Here is a 21431-nt window from a genome sequence, read left to right as displayed (position 1 = left end):
TAAAAAATGCCAGTTATACAAAGAATTGTGTAAGTAGAAGAATGAAGTTATTTATAAATTTTGAGTAGTATACAAACGGTTAACCTCTATGATTTAATTTCACATATTTGTTCATATAGAAAACCTACTTCACATAGAGGAAAAAGGGCAATTTTGAAAAAGGAACCACAATTATTTGAAGATGCTAAGCAAACTTTGTGCATTAAAGGTGCTTCGACTAGTCAGCTTGTTACTGATTGTATGAAAGATCTTGTAAGTGCATTTGTCATGAGATACACTGATTTATTTTATACATGTAATAGACTGTATCTTTGATTTACAATAAATTCTTGTGGGTTTTAGTACGATCTAAAAAAGCCAGATGCACAAATGATGCAAAAGAAGAATGACATTAGACCATTTGAAGATGTCACTCGTATTGAACAGTTCTGTCAAAAGTTGAACTCTCCTCTTTTCATGTTTGCTTCACATAATAAAAAAAGACCTCACAATCTTGTGATGGGTCGAGTATTCGAGCATACTTTGTTAGACATGGTTGAATTTGGTGTTGAAAATTATAAAAGCTTAAAAGAGTTCAAGGTTGGAAAGATATCTACGGGTACTAAACCGATATTAATATTTAATGGAGAAGTGTTTGAGAACAATCATGAATTTGGGAGGATAAGAAATTTATTGGTCGATATGTTTCAACGTGAAGTTGTGGGGAAAGTGAGACTGCAAGGCTTAGAGCATGTTTTAAGTTTCACTGCTGTTGACAATAAGATATTGCTGCGAAGCTACAGGTACATAAATCACTATCTATAAAGAATTTAAGAAATTATTACAGGAAGTATAACATCTGTGATATTTCAGAATACAACTGAAAAAATCGGGAACTAGAATTCCTAGAATCGAATTGGAAGAAATTGGACCTCGTATGGATCTTGAAATAAGGCGTACAAAACTTGCAGCAGATGATCTTTTCAAACAAGCATGCAAAAAACCAAAGGAACTTAAAGTAAGTAGTAACAATGTTTTCTACTACGTACAACTTCATTTATAAGTGGTTTTGGTTATTCCTTCATACTTTCACTTATTTTTAGGTGAAGAAGAAGAAGAATATATCAAAGAACACGTTAGGCACAACCCTAGGACGTATACATATAGGAGCGCAAAAATTGAATAGTATACAAACAAGAAAAATGAAAGGCCTGAAGAAAACAGTAGCAGAAAGAAAAGCTGAACGCAAGCGAAAGAGTCTAGAGGCTGATGCGACAAGTCCAAAAAAAATTCGTATCTCCAATGGTAACGTTACAGATTAAAGAATGACCAAGCTGTATATTATTTTCAATTGTGTATTTAATAATAAAATTTTTGTTATCATTAATTCTCCATCATTTTAACTTCCCTTAGTATGTTCCAAGTGGACGTCTTTTTGTAATCCTAAAAAATTTCCAAAAGAATGTTATTAGATCACAATCTGCAATTTAATAAATAATTCTATAAATTGCTAAACTGACACAAGTTACAGGTCATAAATAAATCAACTTACCTTCACTTCAATTCCATGGATAAGTAAATTTTTTCTTACTGTGTCACACGCAGTCAATAAAACTTTATCTTTTACACCTTGCTCTAATGCTCTGATTCTTACAGAAGATCTGAAGTTTACTAACTCCTCTATGACACTTTTTAACTTGTGATCATTGGCGTCTGATTTCACAGAATACGAAATGCCAAATTTTAAAAGTACAAAAATTATGTAATTAGAAACTACTGCTATAGACGATTTACTGTGAGACTTCGAGGGATCCTATAAATGGTGTACATATAATGTCTTCAAATTTAAAACTTTATCGTATTTTTTATTATTAACAACACTGACCTTAGGCAAATGAAGCATCTTATTTCCAAGACTAATAAGATTTAAGAGTTCATGAATAGCAGAGGGTGTATTAAAATCATCAGCAACTGCTGACTGGACACGGTGCTTAGTCTCACTCAAACACTATAGATAGAATTAAATTATAAATATTATTATGGACATATTAATTACCTTATATAATATGTTACCTGAAGTAGTAACGACTCATCTATGTCTCCAGTACACAGTTTATCAGCTACAAAATTATCACAGTCACTAATAAAGGATTCGAATTTCTTCAGGGTGGACACAGCAATTTGCATTGTAATGTCAGAAAATTCGACACCTGTGAAAAAAAAAGTATGAAACAATACAAGAATTATTTTTTAATTTAGAAGAAACCATTACCATTTCTATAGTGTGACAGAAGACAGAACATTCTAAACTGATTAGCAGTATATTTATTAAACAGTTCTCTAATGCTGACTGTATTTTTTAAACTTTTTGACATTTTTGTGTCTCCATGTAAATGCAGGTGTCCACTGTGTAGCCAATAATTGACCCACTGTTCAATATCATAATGGCAACAGGATTGAGCTTCTTCATTTTCATGGTGTGGAAATGCTAAGTCTATCCCACCGCTATGAATATCTATGGTATTTCCAAAAATCGTGCTAACGAATCACATGAATTTTTAATCAATTTTCTCTTTCATTAACTTACAGAGATACAATTTTTATTTAGAATATTGAATTACCTTGCTATGGTACTACATTCAATATGCCACCCTGGTCTACCATGTCCCCATGGGGATTCCCATGAAGGTTCACCTGCCTTCACTGCCTTCCATAATGCAAAATCTAATGATGACTTCTTCTCTGGATGGGATTCATTTGGCATCGGCTTATTTAACTTACCATAAGTATGCCATTTTGCGGTATCAAAATATACACTGCCTATAAAAAAACATTACTTCATTTTTATCACTTAACTATATACAGCTTATTTACAGCCAATTTCTACACAGCTTACCATCTTTTGTAACATAAGCACCATCCTTCGAAACAATATTGTCAACAAATTTTATTATGTGTGGTATATATTCTGATACTCTACAAAACATATATGGCTTTGAAACATTTAAACTTTGCATATCCTCAAAAAATTCTTCTTCATAAAATCTTGTTAATTCCTTCCAGCTTTTTCCAGATTCTATTGACCGTTTAATTATTTTATCGTCGATATCCGTAATACTCATTATTACAATAGGATGGATATTAAAATACTCAGTTAATATCCTTTGGATTATATCAAATTTTACATATGTACTGCAAGAATCATATAGTAAAATATTAATATATGAAACAATACACATAAAAAGTAATGATATTCTTACCAAGCATGTCCGATATGTGCAGAATCATATACCGTTGGTCCACACATGTACCAAGTGCAAGAGTTCTCATTTTTTAAAATTAAAGGAACCTTACATTTAGTAACAGAATTATATACACTAACATTAGTTTTAAATCCACCAGGTTCTATCCATCTCAACTGCTGCTTCTTTTTAGATTGCACATCAAAAAAACGTTTCCACACAGGAAATAAATTATTTTTTAAATATTTCATGTTTCCCATACAATTCATAATTTATATTAACAATAAAAATTGATACTATGTTTCAAAGACATATTTTACATACTATACAACTCTGTTAATAAAGTGTACAATTGTACATACATACATATTATACCGGACAATAACAAAAAGAATAGCATCGCCATCTAGCATCTCTCCCACAAACTAGTAATCAGCTATACAATTTACGAATCATTGAAACTTGAGTTCTCTAGCGATCTGCAATACCGAAATGACTCTCCTTAATAAGATCCCCGAAAACTACCGATAACTCCAAGAATACAATTTGTCGATTTTCTGAATAATCTGATAATTTCCAGTACCACACTTTGCCAAGTATTTATCATTGCACGACTAATTTTCATATATTATCCTAAGTTCATATCCACATTCTTCGGAGGCTGCAATTGCGATCTTGGGAAAGTTATGAGCAGTTGACAGAAATTACGACTATCTTCGCTCGAGCCAAGGGTAAGGGATGCCTTTCATTTAATGTTAAGCCAAAATTAAATTTATCACTTCTAAGGTTTCCTCGCGACGTCGACTAAATTAAATCCTATTACGCAGAGTGAAGCTGCAGACTAGTATAACCAAAGTAAGTTTAGTATGAAATGAAGGTCCACGTTTTAAATAATTAAAAACACCATTTTTTTTATTATGGCTGTTAGTCCTCAGGGAACACCAAAATACCCATCGCCGAAATAGCTCAGTTGGGAGAGCGTTAGACTGAAGATCTAAAGGTCCCCGGTTCAATCCCGGGTTTCGGCAAATTAATTATTTTTTCTGACATAAAAAAAAATGTATACATCATAAACCATAAAAGAGGTAACATAAATATTCATAGAATTTATCAAAATCGCATTCTTCGCTTAAAGCACAAATAGAATTCAATTACAATGTTGGTATAGTCTTTTTTGTTTTGCAGAGCAATACGTACTATTGGATTTAACTGAATTAATAATTGCACCAAATGGCTTTATAACGAGCATCTGCATATAATATTCAAGCAAACACTTTTACTCCTCTATTATTATACTGCACCTCTTTACACTCAAAGCTGCGTGTACTCGAACGATGCTCGGACGAATCCCCGAAAGCTCCATCCGGCGCTTGCGCCCTGAAGCTTTTCGGCACTATTCGCCGTCACACATCTTTGGGAAAGGTGCTTTCCCGTGCTTTTTACATTGGCCGAGGAATCAGTCGGCTTCGGACATCCCGATAAGGATAATGTCTACCATCTCTTGGAGATCATCCCAGCAGCCAGTGTGAATTGACTGTTACGAGCTTTCTCGCGTAGAAGCTTGCAGAAGTGTATCACAGTTAGTAAAGCTCACCCTGGAAATACATTGCTGAACTTGCAGAAAGAGTCCTTGCGGGCGAAGAAAAAGGAGAACAAGATTTACACGTAGTGGACGTTAAAATATTTAAAATCCTGGAAAGATGAAAGCCGCTTCGTTTCTTCTTGCTCTGGCGATTTTCATTCATCTTGGTTATGCTTATGCCGGTAAGTCTAGGATCATCGAGTTATCACGCTTGATGTATTAAATGTTTTTTCCTTCTTTTTATCGTCAATCAAAAGGTACATTAGTTATGAGAATTCATAGCAATCGACCACTAGAGTTAAATATTATCGTACAATTATCAAAGGAACATACTAGTCATTTTATGCTCGATTTAGTGTTAAATGTGGATTTAACAGTCTACTGATTAGCTTAGCTTCGATTTCTGTTGTGTACGTAAATTTTCGTAAATTTTGTGTACTCAAAAGTTGCTCATAAATCACGGGAACCTAAAAAAAAATAATAATTTACAGTATTGCTAGTTCGATGTATCTCATATTTTGAAATTCTAGGACTTGCTTATAAATATATGTGTATATATATATATGTGACTGAATAGCAATATAGGTTTACGGTCCTGTGGGTATACAGGAATATATTAATACATATTGGATTACTGAACACAGAGGGAAATAACGGTTGGTCCCTTTTCGCTGAGAAATCGGATATCGACCTGGTCATATTTATTGTATTAAGCACGTACGAAATTGATGGCTCGTTCCCGGTTGAAGGATTTCAATCAAAAGAGAAGAAAAAAAATGGAAAATTCTCATCAAAGTAGCAAAAGAGCTTTCATGACAAATTTTTCCCAGGTACTCTTCTCTTCGTTGTATCCCTATGCCACTTGAACGAAGGCTGAGAACACAAAATAATAAGAGAGGAGCTCGAGCCGATCGATGATTCCACGCTAATACCAGCTTGACTTTTCAATGGACATTAATTAAATTCGTCGAGGGAAATTAATGCCGGCAGTATGTGGTAACGAAACGATCCAATCTCGTAATTAAATTGACGCTGTGTAGAGCGCGAAGCTGTTAGCCTCGTTCACGTCAGAAGGCTTGAAGCACCTGGGGATGTTAACGAATACTTGGACGGGCGGGAAAGAACAGCTTGTTAAATCATTTTACTAGGCCAAACTGAAGTTTACAGTACTCTAAGATGATCACTCTGAAGACACTTGGACAAACTGTACAACAGGGAATGTACAGGACTAGTCTTATCAGAATGAACGTTTCGTCATCTTGATAACAAATCTTAGGCGAAACGATGTCCTGTGTAAACCACAGCTTAACTCTCCAATATCAGAGCTTCGTATACGTCGATATAACTAATCACAAAGAACCCTGAGCAACGTTCATTTGTTTTCCGATCGGAGCTCCATCCAATTTTCATGGATCGATTCTCTCATAGACACTATACCCCTACACTGACCCATACTCATTTAATCATACGTACCAGGTTGAGCTTAACCAAGAAAATACTGAAATTGAATTGTTCCTTTACACGCTACAGGATGTGCACGAACTCAGGTGCACTTTGGAGCCACAATTGGTGCAGTAATTAGAGTTTCTCTCTAGAGGCTGATATAACTCACTTATTATTACCCACGTCTTGCTTATAGCTTCTACGCTATCCGTCATAAATAACGATTGAGCCTGGCACTCTGAACGCTGTGCTTTTCGCACAGGAGAATAATAAGTGTCGTTATCAGAATGATATTGAACAAGCAAAAGAGGAAGTGAATGCTGAATAAAATCAAGCAATCTCAATGGATGGTTCGCACGAGGATCAGAATAAAATAAATATTTGAAAGTCAAGAGAGGATATATACATATAAAGATGAAAAGGTAGTCTATTTTTTGCATTGATATTCCATAAAGAAGATGTAAAAAGACTAAATGAAAGTGAGAGCAATAAGAGCGACGAGAACCAAGTAGGTTGAGGTAACGTACACAAGAATACATACTGAAGGATTCTCAAAGTAATTCATACAACTCTCTGTTGTCTTCATTTGTAGCAGTAGCATTTTTAATTAGGCCTCTAGGTAGGTCCACTACCATTACCAACTCTCTCACGTGTAATATATCTTGTCTAAGAGGTGTGTCTCCACATTCCGCCTAAGGACACAGCTAAAAATGTATCTTCAGGAGCATGCCTAGCTATATGCCAGAGTGTTGACCAGGTATGATTGTGAGTAGGCATTTCATAGCATTCTGGTGGTTTTGCGACTTGGAATACTTTGTGAAAATTGAGGTCAGGTTTACGTGAACATCCTGACCTTATATCCCAATCTATTTGAGGCTGAAGATACAGAAAGTATGTGATAAAATTTGCAAAAATTGTCGCAACTCCAATTTATTATGTTTATTATATCATTTCATAATTATACAAAGTGATTAAGCCATGTTGACACCTCTGATATTCGCTTTGGTCTTATACAGGGCAAGATGACATATATGTACTAATGTAATGTAAACTACCCTCTTACAGAGTATACTGTGCGTTGGCTGGTTTGCAGAGGGTGCAATGCATGCTGAATTCAGGGATCGATCCAGAACTCACTCGGTCACCCTCTCACGGCCCTCTCCACCAATCCTCCCCTTCAATCCTCCTACGATGCTCTTGTACTTACTCACGCTATCACGCTCTCTTTCATTCGTGGTGGTAGCAGTCATGCAGCTAGTGATGCCAGTATCAGGGTAGTGGTAGTGGTGGTACAAGTGCCGCTGATGATGACGCTGTTAGAACAGGAAAGAGTGAGATAGAGAAAGAGGAATAAGAAGTGCATATCCTCGAAGCAGAAACCTTGGCTGGCATGGTAAATGAAATCTGGGAAGTGGATAGGCTTCCTGTCATCAGCAAGTTCCATTTGTTCAAGTAGATGACAAAGCTTGCTGAAAAGTTATTACTCATTCAAGAAATACAGAGTAATTTAGGACGCTATTGTGTGCTTAATATATATTTCAATCTTTTGATGTTCCTTACAGCAACGCTTAAAGAATCGCCTGCTCTTTTTCTGGAGGAAGTCGATACCGGAGTAAGCACCGAGGATGAGGACGTGGAAGCTTCTACCGAGGATTCCTTTCAGACTAAGTGTCTCGTCGACGGCTATACTTATTCTCATAGTCAGACGGTTAGTCTGGTTCTATTGGTGGTATGCTCTAGGCTTAATGGTTGCAGTTTGTCTGAACCTTGACCTTCTTGGGGTGTAGATACCAGTCAGAGATCCAAACTCACACTGCCTCTGCGTCGCTGGTGAAGTTTATTGCTGGTGGCAGCGGTATCATAGCCTGATCACGGATTCCCCAGGTATCCTGACTAGCAGCGAGGCTCGTGATCTGCTGGAATCTGTCACAGGAAGTACACAAGTACCTGAGAGCTTTGAAGCTTCCGGTGAAGCGGAAGAGAATATTGAAGATCCCGCAGAACAAGTAGAGAGAAACTTGACCTCTTCGGAATCAATAACTAAATCTGAATCAGGATCGTCCTCATCGACGTCTTCGAAGACGTGCAGAATGATGGGTAATATACTAGCTTTATATTAAGTACAGATTAAATGATTAATCATTTAGAGAAACGTTATTGATTAATTAATATATTTATTTTCTCAGGAAGAGAGTATCATCAGGGTGAGAGACTTCCTCACTCAACGGGAAATTGTGTCGAATGCAGCTGCGGTTCGGAAGGTCGTGTTGAATGTTCACCAAGAGATTGCATCGCCCTGAGGATTCCGGATTCAGGCGTTCCTCTTGAAATACCTGGCGTTCCGGATTCCCCAGACAATTCCGACGTCGACTTTGAGGTTTTTGATTTGACGCAGGGCCGAGGAATCGATGAAACTTTCTAGAAGATCTTCATTTAGAGCATCCATCGCTGGACCACTTCTCGATCCGACACTCGAACGAATATCTGCCTCGCATATCAGACTCCCTCTGGTGTAAACACAATGACATCTTATTATTCTTATTCAAGAGCAAGAAAGGTTTTTGTATCGAGTCTTCTAAGAAAGTAACCAGAGGCAACGAGTCTCGTCTTTCGGGAACGTGCCTTCGTCTTAAATGTCTTTGCGTCTCTGAACATTACAGTTGTTCTCTCTTTTTCTTATGTTATAATCAAAATTAACAAAATTCAAGAAAAGTGCGAAAAGGATAATCTCGGAGCGATTAGCAATTAGACACGTCTAGCTAGGTTTTCTATGAGAACGCGCGAGATTCTGTGATCCTGGAGAACAGCGTTATGCGAACGTATCAGTTATCATTATTATTACAGATATGAAGATATGCGTTGTTAGTTTTTAATTGATTAACTTTAATGACATACATCGACCTGGGATTATCTATACCAATCGATATGCACAATACGTACGATATACTTACGTACATAAATATATGTAGATATATTCGCGATACTCATAATACGTATTTATAGGCCGGAGGAAGTATTACGATATATACAATGGGTATGTTATGTATCTGTATACAGTATTAAACATTATACGTACGTAGAGACAAAAATGAGAATGTTAATAGAATTTGATGTATAGAAGGATTCTGTATGGTTGATGAAAGAGCGACGATAGGTGAGTTCGATTAGAATGAAAAATCGACCGTGATTGATATTATAGTTTCTATAGTCGGTGCAAATGTAGCTGATAACAATCCTAGGTTTCTAGAAGGAATAAAACAATATCATAGTTTTACGTGAAGAATAGACTCGATTGTGATATATACAATGTCGAAGAGAGTAATTTTGTCTAAAAGTTTACAATTTATAGAACGAAATTCAATCGATAACCGGGTTGCGCGATGTTTGATTTCCCTTTGCTGGCCCCGCTTTTTCTATTCAATAGGAATAGGCCTATTATCATCAAACTCTGATTAAGAGATACCATTGTTAATTAATAAACCAGGACAATTTGTAGCCTTCAGCACGAGTGTCATCGAGAACAGCACGCGTGCATGTGTGCGTGCGTAATAAAATGACTGAATGCAATAACGAATAGCAAACAAAATTGCAAGGGTTTAATCTTTGAGAAATGATTTTAAAAGAATTGTCATTAGATTACATGGAAGTTTTAGCACAACACGGGACCATCGTCGCGACTAGGACCGGATCGTAAATTTTGGCATTTTCGTTGTCCTTAAATTTAAGTCACGATCTCGTACGTCTTCCAGTCATTCTACAGTTGTCTCTGTATACCTTATACTTGTGAGATATCATGTCTTTTCCAATGGGCTGTAACAATCGAATAAAATTGACATTTACGGCTTAAATTTCATTCGTAATAACCCATGACTCGCCAAATTCTTTTTTAGACGCTGATTGGATCTTCAATTTTTAAACGTAGCGGAAATGCACGACTATACACGAGTTACACGAGTCGCATGACATTTGTAGTACCGTATATGTATTGTTAAGGTATATTTTGTATTGTTAATTAATATGACATTTTATTTTATAAGGAATATAAATACATAAAGGAAAAGAAGAAGGAGAGGTAGTAGAATATGTTAAAGCGATAATTGAAAAGATATCATAATCTTTGTATGTCATCTGTTTTTTTTATTATCAGCATTAAAATAATTTTATCACACGACATTACTATTATCTTTTGCATTACTTCCTTACCATGATTTCCTGTTTTCTTTATTTTAGATACATCATTAATCATGTCCTGCATTATTCTCCACTTGATAATGTGTGATTTATATTTTAAAAAATTGATAACCTTGTTTTCTAGCTGTTTCTAATCAGTAAGGTTTTCTATTATCATTGTATTCTTATCATACTCTCTTACTGGTCTAGGCCTATTATCCAATATTATTTTCATCCTGTTTCATTTACATTGTTATGTTTATGATATGACTAAGTATAAATAGTACTGTCATACATGTTCAGTGAGCAGTCTGCACAATGACGAGTGAAGATGCAAAAGTCTCCAAGCCTATTGTCGATTTAGAAGAACTTTATAAGAATATAAATTGTTTGCCTGAATGGCTGGAAACTGTGAAGTTGAGAGAAAATGCAGAATTTGTTTTTCGTGGATCCCAAATAAGTGTCGATGGAGAAGTTCTTAGAAAAGAATCGAGGGATGCTATGCCAAAGACTATTTTATGTCATGATATGATGGGTGGTTATTTGGAAGATAGGTAAATTTTACTTTGGCGGTATTGATTTTCCTGTATCTAGTGTAATATTATAATTATAAGTTCTCGTTTTTTACAGATTTATAAATGGATCACAAGCCTATGATTCTTATTTGTTCTATCATTGGAATCTGATCGATACGTTTATATACTTCAGTCATCATTTAATCACTATACCGCCTTATGGATGGATTAATACAGCTCATAGACATGGTGTAAAAATACTGGGCACTGTTATTACGGAGAATAATAATGGCGAGGAAGTGTGGAAACGAGTACTTGTATCTGAGGAAAAGTGCAGGGAGTTTGCCAATGCTCTCATACACGTTGCACAACATTATGGATTTGATGGATGGCTTTTAAACATTGAGAATAAAATTGAGGCAGACTCAATTGAGATGCTTTTATATTTTATACGGTACCTCACAAGTAATAGTCACATAGCAAATGAAATCTCTGAAATAATTTGGTACGACAGTGTGACCATTGAGGGAAAGCTTCATTGGCAAAATGAACTAAATGATTTAAACAAGTATGTTTCTGTTCGTTGATTATAACTAATATGAAAAAACTATTATTATGCTTAAGATTTGATTATTGAGAAAAGTATAAGCATTATAACTAAAATTTACTCGCTATGTATATTTTCTTCCTTTCAGAGCTTTTTTCCTGGCGTGTGACGGCATATACCTCAATTACAATATTACAAAAAAAGGATTGGCATCTAGTAAATCTTTAGCTGATTTGTACGATAGAAGTAAGGATGTCTACGTTGGAGTGGATGTTCATGGAAGAGGATCGCCAGGAGGTGGCGGTTTCGATTCAAGCGAGGTAATAAATCGAAATGTTTCCAAGGTGGAAAATTACAATTTTGTATAACGTTAGAGTTTCTTGTTCCCAGGAATAAGGTAAATAATTGCTTTCCTTCCTCCTTATATAACATTATAATTTCTTGTCAGGCTATGCAGATGATAGCAGATAGTCACCTCTCGGCTGCGATATTCGCGCCAGCATGGACTTATGAATACTTTAATGGAGAAAAATTCTACGAAATAGAAGATACATACTGGGCCCAGCTGATTCCTTACCTATATATTCACGTACCTTTGTACGATAATGAAACCTTCCGGACATCCTTCTGTCGTGGCGCTGGAGTCAAGTATTACTGCAACGGCAAGGTACAATTTTCGCAGCTTTAATATTACATATAATATAACATACATTAACTTTAACATATTTACGTCAGGTCGAATATAATGGGTTCTATAATCTATCCAAGCAAAAAGTACAGCTTTCCGTGACTGTACCAAATTTATTATTCACGCGTAAGGAATTAATCAGCGAGAAACCCCTGAAAAAGATCTACGAATCCGCAGAAAGGATCCTGACCATAAACGGTAGATCAATCACGATAGAGAAAACAAGTACAAATCCAAAAAAAAATTATTTTGAATTCCACAACATGTGTTCCTATAATGGCGGTGGATGCTTAAAGCTTATAACCGTAGATCCTAAAGTGTATCACAGGTAAGACATGACCATTAAAATAAGAAATGCAGGAAGCAATACTATAAGTATTCGCCATTATCCTCTAGGAAGTAACAAGTCAACTAAGAAACGCTTTCACTTCAAAACAATCGTAGTTAATGTCTCTCCTTATTGGTACATAGGCTGCTATTGGTCTACGTAGAATTTGCAAGAGGAATACAAGCAACCATCATCTACAGGAATAACGGAGAGCATACGCAAGTACCAAGAAATTTAATAACAAGCGCTCCAATGCTAATCCTAGGCAACGACCAGGATCTTAAATGCATCAAACCCATAGACGTGGAGCAAATAGATACTCAATGGAACAGAGGGTAAAAATCGCCACCTTATATTTAAGCATAATTTTAAATGGACCATTATCCTTCTTACAGTTTATATTCTACTACCATGAGAAGCATCTTCGAGATAGGCCTAGCTTTTTCAACTCCAGGCGGTTACGAGGTCGGCGAGATCCTTCTAGAAGAAAAACAGCCACGTTTCGGTAAGTTAGGAATAATTTTACGAGAATAACTGTTATTAACAAGACACTGTGAGCAATGTTGCATGTAGCAAGTTCTTCCTCCACGTGACTAAAGATGTAGACACGTGGTGTATCCCATAATGAAACATAGCGCGTATACATACTGTATCATTATACAAATGGTAGAGAGTAGAATGTCTACGGTACTCGGTGGTTGAGAGCCACTTTGGTGAAAGGAAGAATAAAGTATTGCTCGCGGTTCGCGCATCTAGAAATATCTAAGCTCGCTCTCGTGCTATAGGTTCATAGATCATTGACACTTAGAAAGACAGGTGTGTCAAGTATTTCGCAAATGAGTCATTGAAATAGTCAAAGACAAGTAATCGATAAGAAAACTGCTTAACAGCTTCGAATACCAGATTATCGAGAATATAGGTAAACGATCGAGATCATTGTAACGTCTAAGGTTAGTCCGCCACTATTAAAATGTAATTAACCATCAGCATACTATACCACGATTACGACCCCAAGGGTAGCCACATTCCCTATAAAATTGTTTCTACTAAGGACATTCAGCTTCCTTTCCTGATGCTGATATTCATGGGTACCCAGTGAACGGTGTATTGTTCGTCATTCTTAAGGAGGACGCGCGGCACTTGATTATTTGCACGTAGGCAGAACAATGGGATTCTAGGTTGCCAGTGTAGAATTTGACCCACGAATAATAAGTGATGTTGGATTGCAAAAGTCGCAGAAGTCTTTTGCATTCCGTGACTGCTGCGCAATCCAGAACAACCGAGAAACAATTTATATAGAGGAACAGGCACCTTCCGTTCACTTTGACGTTTCGTTAATGCGTAAGCGACAGACTGTCTGGAATATTAGGTGCTCATTAAGATGCGTTCCCAAGCACTGTTAGCGATACATCCAGCTTTACCGACCCATATTACGTTTAGCTATGCCGTAACAAGGCTATTTGTAATTCAACTTGTCCTCGACTAGTTTATATTCCACCGGCTGTTATTCCTTGGAGGAATATTACACTCATTCTCATTCACATCTTATTTCATTAGTTCACAGGCAATACCATCCTCCTCTTGGTTTCCTCATTCCTTGACCTCATCCTCTTGTTCAGACAGACCTGTAAAAGATGGCCATTATTATGTATTTACTGAGGAAGATCATTTTGACTGACTGAGTATGATTTGCATGGACCATACGACATATTTCGGAGATGAGATCAGTCTTTCCTGCTCGGCCAAGGCAAGCAAGTACAAAGTATCTGTGCCGATTGAAAACAAGGTGAGGCTTTTACGAGGCGAAGGCAATAGTGAAGTCCAAAGGGATCCAGGGTGTCAATATATCGATACGTTAAATAGAATTTAAAGGTCCGTGAACCAAAAATATTTTTTAAAAAGAGTTGCTATTCGCTGCTTTTCTCTTTTTTATTACATATTTCTCATCGTTCTTTCACTCCTTTTTCTCCAGAGTCAACTTTCTCTCTTGGTCGATAAATTAATGAATTATTTAAGTGGCCGACAATAACTTCCGGCCGCGTGCCGCTCATAAGTTGTCCCCGTGAATTCCAGAGCAGCCACAGAAATTCTTGGGCACTATTGACAGGGTATCCTTGTTAAACGAGATTCCTGAATGAACTTTTTCTCTGGATTCTGTGACTCCATTTTTCTGCTTGAGTAAATCGGCCCGGTTCCCTTCACGTATCATTTACCAATACTGCATACAGCTTTGGTTAAACCCTTCTAGATTATTCTTTGAGGTAACGGCACGCGTACCTTTCGATAACTAGCTTGAAATCTGATAACTTGAATCAGCACTGAAAGTAAGAGTATTAAATTATCAATTACTACAGATATCAAAGCGTTAATTTACATCGAATTGGTATTAGCCATCGAGGACGATCACCCTTCAATTCTGTCAGCAGGTGAAAATAATGCCAGCTGTGTATTTCATCCTGGATGCAATTGTTTAAAACGTGTAACCATGCATTTCTCTGATAAATAGTTGAGTAGAAAGGCGGAGAAACCTCTGGAAGTTCAGAGAGCGAGCCAGCAGAATCATCTTAGCTTGTTATGTTCTCGCGAGTCTATCTGCTACTCTTCCCTGCAGCTCCACTCTTTCTTTCTTTCTTTCTTTCCCTTCTCATTTTCTTTCCTTCCTTCTTGCTGCCCTCCGCCTTACTGTATATATCTTCTCTAAATGTACCGTAAAGACTAGCGTTTCTACTTCTACGTGATACTACGTTCCAGTGGTAGAAGCATTGCGCTATAGCGCACTTTGCACGTGCAATTGCACCTTCTAACGAAGAGGACTTAACACGAGATGTGCCAAGTAGTTAGCAGTACGAGTGCAATGGACGTTTATTTAAGTGAAAGAGCACTGTAACAGATAGACATAATGAGAGTAAGCGAGATAGACTTATATAAAATCAAGAAGAGGACGCAGATATCACTTGGTGTAAAGTGTAAAGTACCCAGCGACTGACCAGACGTACAACGAGACACACTTTAGTACGTTTTATCTTGGCTTTACGTTCTTTCTCTTTCTGTCTCCCCCGATCGACCCACTCGCTCTTTTACCGTAGCCTCTCTCTTGTTGATCTCAGATATTTTCTCTTTTACCGGGTGCCGGCGCGATCCAGACATTCGCTTGCTCAGTTAGTCGCTCGCTTCTTCGCTCGGTTGCTTGATCCGATCTTCTTGACAGTATTGAACTATGTGATGAATTAGCAGCGCCTTAGACAAAAAGAAAGACAAAAGTTATTAAAGAGACTGTACGAGAGACAGATTTTTTATTTTAATCGAAGTGAAGTGATCTTTTAAAAAATAAAATGTTATGGTGAACATGAAACTGTTTTCGTGTTTCAGGATCGGTTAACAAGGAGCTCTGCAATCTTATCAGTGATTGGACCATATAATATTGCGAATTGTACTTGAGCTTTCTGTACTTTAAGTGATTCTAAAAGGCTACGTATCATTAGTTGAAAATATATAATTTTTTAATTTTATGGATCGATTGTTTTAATGATAAAAAGACTCGCGGAGATGCCAATTGGAGATTATTAATTAAATTATGTACCAGAGGATGAATTAAAAAGTTTGATTGTTGTCGATTGTGCTCACGCAGCACATTCTCCAAGCCCTTATCGTTTATACTTTATTGAGTGAACATGCAAAAGACCGCGATGAAGGACTCGACTGTCAGAAGTCTAAATTCCAACGATTCCAAGCCTGACAGTTGTCAGGAGTCCAAACGCTCGAAGGAGATTCTCATTACGGAGAAGCAGAGACAGCAGCATTATAGGAATGAAGCAGCACAAGAAGGACAAGAACCTAAAAAAACAGAGGAAACGGTTTCAAAAACTGACTCGAACTTGCACATGTTCATATCATGTGGCCATCTTCTTCTAGGTAACAAAATTCAGTTACCTTTTCCTTAGGAATTCCCACGTTGAATTTGCAACCCTTTTAATCCTAGTATAAAATCTCTGATAGGTGTGATCCTGGTGGTTTTTGGAGTTCTGGTCCTGGTGCACGGAGCTTCTTTAGGAGGATCCGGAGCAGGACTCTGGGCAGGAGCAGGTGCTCTCGTAGCCGGTGCTCTTGGAGTCATAGCGACCATCACCACATTCACGGAGAAGTCTCAAAAGGGAAACTCTGGTTTTTCAACGGCGTATCTGGCCTCTAGTTTAGTTTCCTTGGCCCTTTCCAACATGGCTGCTATTACGGCCCTTACTGCAGTCGTCAGAGATTCCCAGAGGGTGCCCGAAATTACTCTGCTGAGTTTGCCAGTGAGTGATTGTTCATTTCTAATTAATATACAGCTATTTCTGCTCATAAGAATTCATATATATATATACTATTATATATTCTACAACCTAGTACAGAATGCATCAGTAACCACAATCATAACCGCGTGCCAATTACTATCATAGACCGTGTCCAATTAAGATGATCAGTGAGTAAGTTAACGAGCAAATCGCACGGCAGTAAGCACTAAGCTTAAGCTGCTGTTGCCTCTTTAAAATCACTGAGAGAAAGTTCAATGCCAAGGCCAGGGCGTTCTGGAATCTCGTGAAATCTCCTGCTGGAGAAGAGATTAATGAATTGTCAGGAACAAAATAGAACCAGGGTGCTTGTATCATATAACTAAATCAATTTAATTATTTACTGATATCAGGATGAAGAAGATGATTTGGTCGAACTAGAAGGTGGTTGGGGTGGTCTTCAAGCTAGCATCGGTTTGCTCATCGCCAGTGTCGTCGAACTTCTCATCTCAGGTTATAGCTGTGTCACTCTGACCCCTAGACTCTGTAGTTGTCTCAGGTCAAATAGTGAAACTAGTGAACCTGAGGGCAAACTCAAGACTCATAATATGGTTCATCAATGGGTGGTCACTCAGAATCTTCTTCCTAAGAATCAACCTATATACGTGCTACAGCCTGTACTGCCAATGCATCCGATGATGCAGGTAAGAATAATCAAATTGTCTAGGTAGTAGTAATCTATTAGTACACGTGTCTATTTGTATACTTGTATACTCATCCCGATTTCTATTTGTGCGCCGGCGATATTGAGTGGTAAGTAGCAAGAGTTCAGTGACACATTAGAAAGTTTCGTATGATGTTAGCACAACCCGCAGTCTATTACCTTTAAAGAAAAACTCGATGTGCTTAAGATTGATTGATTTAAGCCGTAAAGCATTTATCGTGAAAGTCTGAAAATTGTTGTTCATCCGCATAATTTCAACATAGCCGCCGTATGCGACGATGACTCCTCCACCGCGAAATTATCCCGCCCCAGGGATGATTTCTCCTCCAGGAAGTATACCAATCGGGACTCCGGGATACAAGCTCGCTGTTCCTCCACACCTCGGGCATCCTAATCAACCATCATCACAAATGGTACGAATATAACGTGAATGCGTTTACCGCAAGATGAAACTGTTGATTAATGTATTACTATTCATATTAGATGCGTATGAAACCCAGAAGACACCCTGGTGAACATCATCCTGAACAAATTCATGACAGGAAAAGACATCTTCAAAGTAAAAACGAGAAGAAATGCCAAACCATTGGCGAAGATCAAGTTGACCTTGCTCACACCTATACAGGACTTGACAAAAGGATCTCTGAAGAATTTATCTCCATAGCTATGGATCCTGAGAGAAAATCTAAAGCTTCGAGTAGCCTAGGCAGTGATATTGGTACTAGAAAGTCATCCTAAGGGCATGTATACAGAATCATTATCACTGAACGTACTCTTCCTTGCTAACTCAATTTGGACAGAACAAATGTTGAACAGAAAATACGACCTAATTTTTATTGAGACAGCAGAAATAAGTTTTTCTGTTTCAGTCTTAATACTTTTTAAATCTTCTCCTGTTGATGTGCCTTACTAGGTATATGAGAGTGTATACCTATCAATCTGTGTACATAGTATACCTGTATGCCTCCCCATGTGTTCTATCTCTGCGAGATTGTCTGTATATATGTATCTATAGAATATAAATAAATTGGCACTTTGTTTTGCATATTTGTATTCCTCACTTTATTCGAGTGTTTCTTCCTCTACTGAGCTTTTACTAGTGGATGGTTTTATGCATCTGTGATGCTCAACATACAAAGCATCGATGGTCTCTAGATTTCTTTTATAAGTCCTACGCTGCTTCGACAACTGGTCCTCAAGAATCTTCTTCTCTTTACACAACAACTTTGGGATGTGCGACTCCTGTGCTTTCCTTTCAGCTGCGAGTAGGCGGAATTTGTTGAGGAACTTCTGAAGGTTTCCATTCTCCTCCTGGAGTCGATTCAGTTCCTTCTTCAACCACTGACCACGCATAAATACTTGATGGATCAGTTTATCAAGAACATGAGGATCTCCAGACATCTCATTACGTTTCTAAAATTACAAAACCTGTTTCTGCCCCTTATCAAATGAATTAAAAATATTCTATAAACATCTCATCATTCTAATTACAACTGTAATAAGTTTGGCTATCTTAGCCTTATTCTTCCCATTAGCTGCCCAATCAAATCTTGGCGCTACTTCCAACAATCGCTGTCGAATTCGCATAGTCCTCTGGAGCATCGCATCGGTTAAATTATGAAACTTTTGTTTTATATCATTCTGCGTGTTCATCATGACGTCAGCCTCATCTTGTACCTGTCCCCATAAATCCAAAACGGTAATAAAATATCACATCACCCGGAAGTAGGTACTGATCTCCCTATGATTCCGGGGGAATCCCCGAAGGATTTCAACAAGGAATGAAAAGTAAACATCGTATAAACTCACCCTACGTTCGACAGTATCCTCGACGATTTCACGAAAGAAATTTAAATCCTTATCAAGAATCTCCCGAAAATTTCCAGCACGATCAGACACATACGGTGTAATACTAAATATAAATTCTGCAGCTGTTGTTATCTCGCCATTTGCTACTTGTTCGCACACTTCTTTTATACCTTCGGAATCTGTCTTTATTCAGATGATAATAAAGCAGTCAGGTCGTAATGATTTTGATATATTTGAATGTGACGGGAAGTTGGTTTTACCGTTATACGTAATTTACTTACGCGTGAGCCAAGTTGCGCTATTACATCCTTTCTCGGGCAAGGACCTCTCTATTTGCACAATTAAACAGATTATCTTTAGTAACGGCAGACAAGCTCATTAACAATATTAACATCGTCTAACAGGAATATAATATACTGAATATACCAAGGTGGTGGAGCTACTACGATTCTCCTCAAGATCGTTTGTACAAATGGCTGAGAAGTCCGCAGGCAAATCCGCACCCGATTGAACAATGTATCTGATGTAACGAGCATATTCGTTCCGTGCTTGCCGATCCTCGTTATTCTGTATTTCCTTGCCGATTTGTTTGAGCCAACCGGCCACTGTTCTTCTCTCTGTACGATTGAAAATGTAATGTGTTGAAGTTACCGTATGACTGAATGCAGACCTTCATTAGAATATTGTTTTATATCGCGTCCTATGTCTCGCAGGATTTCACGGAAAGTTTGGTCTAGCCACTCTGCCATTTTGAAGTCACATTAAAATTTAATGATAATTATCTGAGCTTTATGATACCGCAGTGGAATATTTGATTTTGAGATCAGCATGAGTCATTTTTTTCTTGCATGACAGACGCGTGTTATTATCATATAACCTAAGTATACATTTTGTTTGTATGTAATTGTGCTTCAGAAGTAAAAAAAGACTAGAATACAAAAATACGTATTTCTGATGAAGAAATATTTACTGGAAAAAAAAGCGCTTAGGCTGTAATGATCATTCACATTTGAAAATTACCACGCCGTAAAGTAATTTGATAGAGCCATCTTTATGGGGCTATTGCAACTCACTCGTTTGATTCAAATTGCGCGCTCATAGATGGAGCGACGTACATTGTCCAAGAGGAGCTATTTCCTAATAGTAGATTTATGTATTGCTTATTAGATACTAGAAGATACTGTTCCTCTACAATCATTGCAGACAAGAGCTCCATATAGTTAACCCCTCATCACGACCGATCGAACTAATTTTCTTCAGTTATTTGTTTATATAAATTTATAAGAACAAATTTAGCTAGGGAACTTTTTTAAATAGCCACTCCATCGTCATATTTTCAACTTGACTTTTATATAAATCAATGTATTGTAAAATCGTTTGTCGGTGACTGATGGTGTATTACTTTCGAGAAAAAGTTCATATTTTCCTTGGAATTGGAAATCAAGCAAATTTGGCTAGGGAATAGTACGCGTAACTTACGCAGCCAATCGCGAACCCGCAATTCCGTTATTTTATCTATCGGAAAACTAACAACAATCCGTTCTTTGCTGGCGTAAGTAACGAAAGGAAGGAGGAACGACAGAGAAACCGATACTGTAGTACCGGGAACATTACTACTAGTAACTCCCAAAATCAAAGACAAGTTCGCCGTTATGGTGGATGCAGCCTCGGTTCTGCTCGTGGATGATTTCTACATGTTGAAAATGCGTGGAAACTTCACACGAGACAAAACTGTAATCGTGGAATCTTGAGAAATCGGGTCTGATATCATGTCGAGTAACAGTTCGAAAATGTGCCACTATCTAATAAATTAACGTTCAACAAAACCTAATTTTCATAACTTTCGTCAAAAATCTACATATTGTACGTATACTTTTAAGGGATTGTAGCAAATGTAATCCTAACAATAAAATATGTATAAAGACCCCGAGCAAAAATGTTTAACGTATCATTGCTTTACAATATAATGTATAATAAGGAACAGATTGTTCTACTTTCTCTATATTAATTATCAATAATAATCGACAATTGGATAGCTTGATTAATCATTGAACAGCCTGGAAACAGATTGTATAATCAAAAAACTATCCTAAAAGAGAATCCTGATAAACTAACAATACGTAACATCCTCTACTA

General features: G+C 37.2%; 5 protein-coding genes and 1 non-coding gene across 6 annotated transcripts; 4 read left to right on the top strand and 2 right to left on the bottom strand.

The window, feature by feature from the left end:
* The first annotated feature begins 6 nt into the window (after window positions 1-6).
* LOC107275005 (ribosome production factor 2 homolog) lies at window positions 7-1366 on the top strand. The gene is made up of 5 exons (XM_015754700.1): window positions 7-29; window positions 120-252; window positions 343-782; window positions 853-997; window positions 1083-1366. Exons 1-5 carry the CDS (start codon window positions 7-9, stop codon window positions 1299-1301), a joined length of 960 nt encoding a protein of 319 aa, XP_015610186.1. The 3' UTR covers window positions 1302-1366.
* Window positions 1315-4155, bottom strand: LOC107275001 (probable cysteine--tRNA ligase, mitochondrial). The gene is made up of 8 exons (XM_015754689.2): window positions 3240-4155; window positions 2876-3171; window positions 2601-2799; window positions 2252-2517; window positions 2053-2189; window positions 1865-1987; window positions 1532-1792; window positions 1315-1422 (listed from the first exon to the last, which is right to left on the bottom strand). Exons 1-8 carry the CDS (start codon window positions 3488-3490, stop codon window positions 1363-1365), a joined length of 1593 nt encoding a protein of 530 aa, XP_015610175.1. The 5' UTR covers window positions 3491-4155; the 3' UTR covers window positions 1315-1362.
* Window positions 4156-4176: 21 nt separating this feature from the next.
* Window positions 4177-4249, top strand: Trnaf-gaa. The gene has a single exon. It is a non-coding gene; the product is annotated as a tRNA-Phe (tRNA).
* Window positions 4250-4630: 381 nt separating this feature from the next.
* Window positions 4631-10094, top strand: LOC107274899. The gene is made up of 4 exons (XM_015754458.2): window positions 4631-4985; window positions 7809-7954; window positions 8034-8343; window positions 8433-10094. The coding sequence occupies exons 1-4, from the start codon at window positions 4922-4924 to the stop codon at window positions 8666-8668; spliced, it is 756 nt and encodes a 251-aa protein (XP_015609944.1). The 5' UTR covers window positions 4631-4921; the 3' UTR covers window positions 8669-10094.
* An 85-nt stretch (window positions 10095-10179) lies between these two features.
* On the top strand, window positions 10180-18531 carry LOC107274903. Its single transcript, XM_015754466.2, has 12 exons — window positions 10180-10239; window positions 10720-10970; window positions 11047-11499; window positions 11627-11798; window positions 11927-12145; window positions 12214-12494; window positions 12638-12829; window positions 12890-12999; window positions 16491-16786; window positions 17176-17466; window positions 17750-17899; window positions 17970-18531. Exons 2-12 carry the CDS (start codon window positions 10735-10737, stop codon window positions 18222-18224), a joined length of 2655 nt encoding a protein of 884 aa, XP_015609952.1. The 5' UTR covers window positions 10180-10239; window positions 10720-10734; the 3' UTR covers window positions 18225-18531.
* Window positions 18522-20853, bottom strand: LOC107274847. Its single transcript, XM_025079740.1, has 6 exons — window positions 19966-20853; window positions 19722-19912; window positions 19577-19624; window positions 19296-19478; window positions 18978-19163; window positions 18522-18899 (listed from the first exon to the last, which is right to left on the bottom strand). Exons 1-6 carry the CDS (start codon window positions 20042-20044, stop codon window positions 18549-18551), a joined length of 1038 nt encoding a protein of 345 aa, XP_024935508.1. The 5' UTR covers window positions 20045-20853; the 3' UTR covers window positions 18522-18548.
* Window positions 20854-21431: the final 578 nt, after the last annotated feature.

This window comes from Cephus cinctus, unplaced genomic scaffold (genome assembly GCF_000341935.2).
Source record: "Cephus cinctus unplaced genomic scaffold, Ccin1 Ccin1_scaffold0123, whole genome shotgun sequence".
In the NCBI taxonomy this organism is placed as follows: Eukaryota; Metazoa; Arthropoda; class Insecta; order Hymenoptera; family Cephidae; genus Cephus; species Cephus cinctus.
This window is presented reverse-complemented; position numbering and strand designations above follow the sequence as displayed.

Coding starts and splice junctions, on each gene's coding strand:
- LOC107275005 (XM_015754700.1), top strand. CDS start 7: ATGCCAGTTATACAAAGAATTGT. Junction 253..342: donor CTGATTGTATGAAAGATCTT/GTAAGTGCATTT, acceptor TGTGGGTTTTAG/TACGATCTAAAAAAGCCAGA. Junction 998..1,082: donor AAAAACCAAAGGAACTTAAA/GTAAGTAGTAAC, acceptor ACTTATTTTTAG/GTGAAGAAGAAGAAGAATAT.
- LOC107274899 (XM_015754458.2), top strand. CDS start 4,922: ATGAAAGCCGCTTCGTTTCTTCTTGCTCTGGCGATTTTCATTCATCTT. Junction 4,986..7,808: donor TCTTGGTTATGCTTATGCCG/GTAAGTCTAGGA, acceptor TGTTCCTTACAG/CAACGCTTAAAGAATCGCCT. Junction 8,344..8,432: donor GAAGACGTGCAGAATGATGG/GTAATATACTAG, acceptor TTATTTTCTCAG/GAAGAGAGTATCATCAGGGT.
- LOC107275001 (XM_015754689.2), bottom strand. CDS start 3,490: ATGAATTGTATGGGAAACATGAAATATTTAAAAAATAATTTATTTCCT. Junction 3,172..3,239: donor GCACATATCGGACATGCTTG/GTAAGAATATCA, acceptor TGATTCTTGCAG/TACATATGTAAAATTTGATA. Junction 2,190..2,251: donor TCTGTCACACTATAGAAATG/GTAATGGTTTCT, acceptor TTTTTTTCACAG/GTGTCGAATTTTCTGACATT.
- LOC107274847 (XM_025079740.1), bottom strand. CDS start 20,044: ATGGCAGAGTGGCTAGACCAAACTTTCCGTGAAATCCTGCGAGACATA. Junction 19,164..19,295: donor AGGATACTGTCGAACGTAGG/GTGAGTTTATAC, acceptor TTATGGGGACAG/GTACAAGATGAGGCTGACGT. Junction 18,900..18,977: donor TAGCCAAACTTATTACAGTT/GTAATTAGAATG, acceptor TTGTAATTTTAG/AAACGTAATGAGATGTCTGG.
- LOC107274903 (XM_015754466.2), top strand. CDS start 10,735: ATGACGAGTGAAGATGCAAAAGTCTCCAAGCCTATTGTCGATTTAGAA. Junction 16,787..17,175: donor TTACTCTGCTGAGTTTGCCA/GTGAGTGATTGT, acceptor TACTGATATCAG/GATGAAGAAGATGATTTGGT. Junction 17,467..17,749: donor CAATGCATCCGATGATGCAG/GTAAGAATAATC, acceptor ATTTCAACATAG/CCGCCGTATGCGACGATGAC.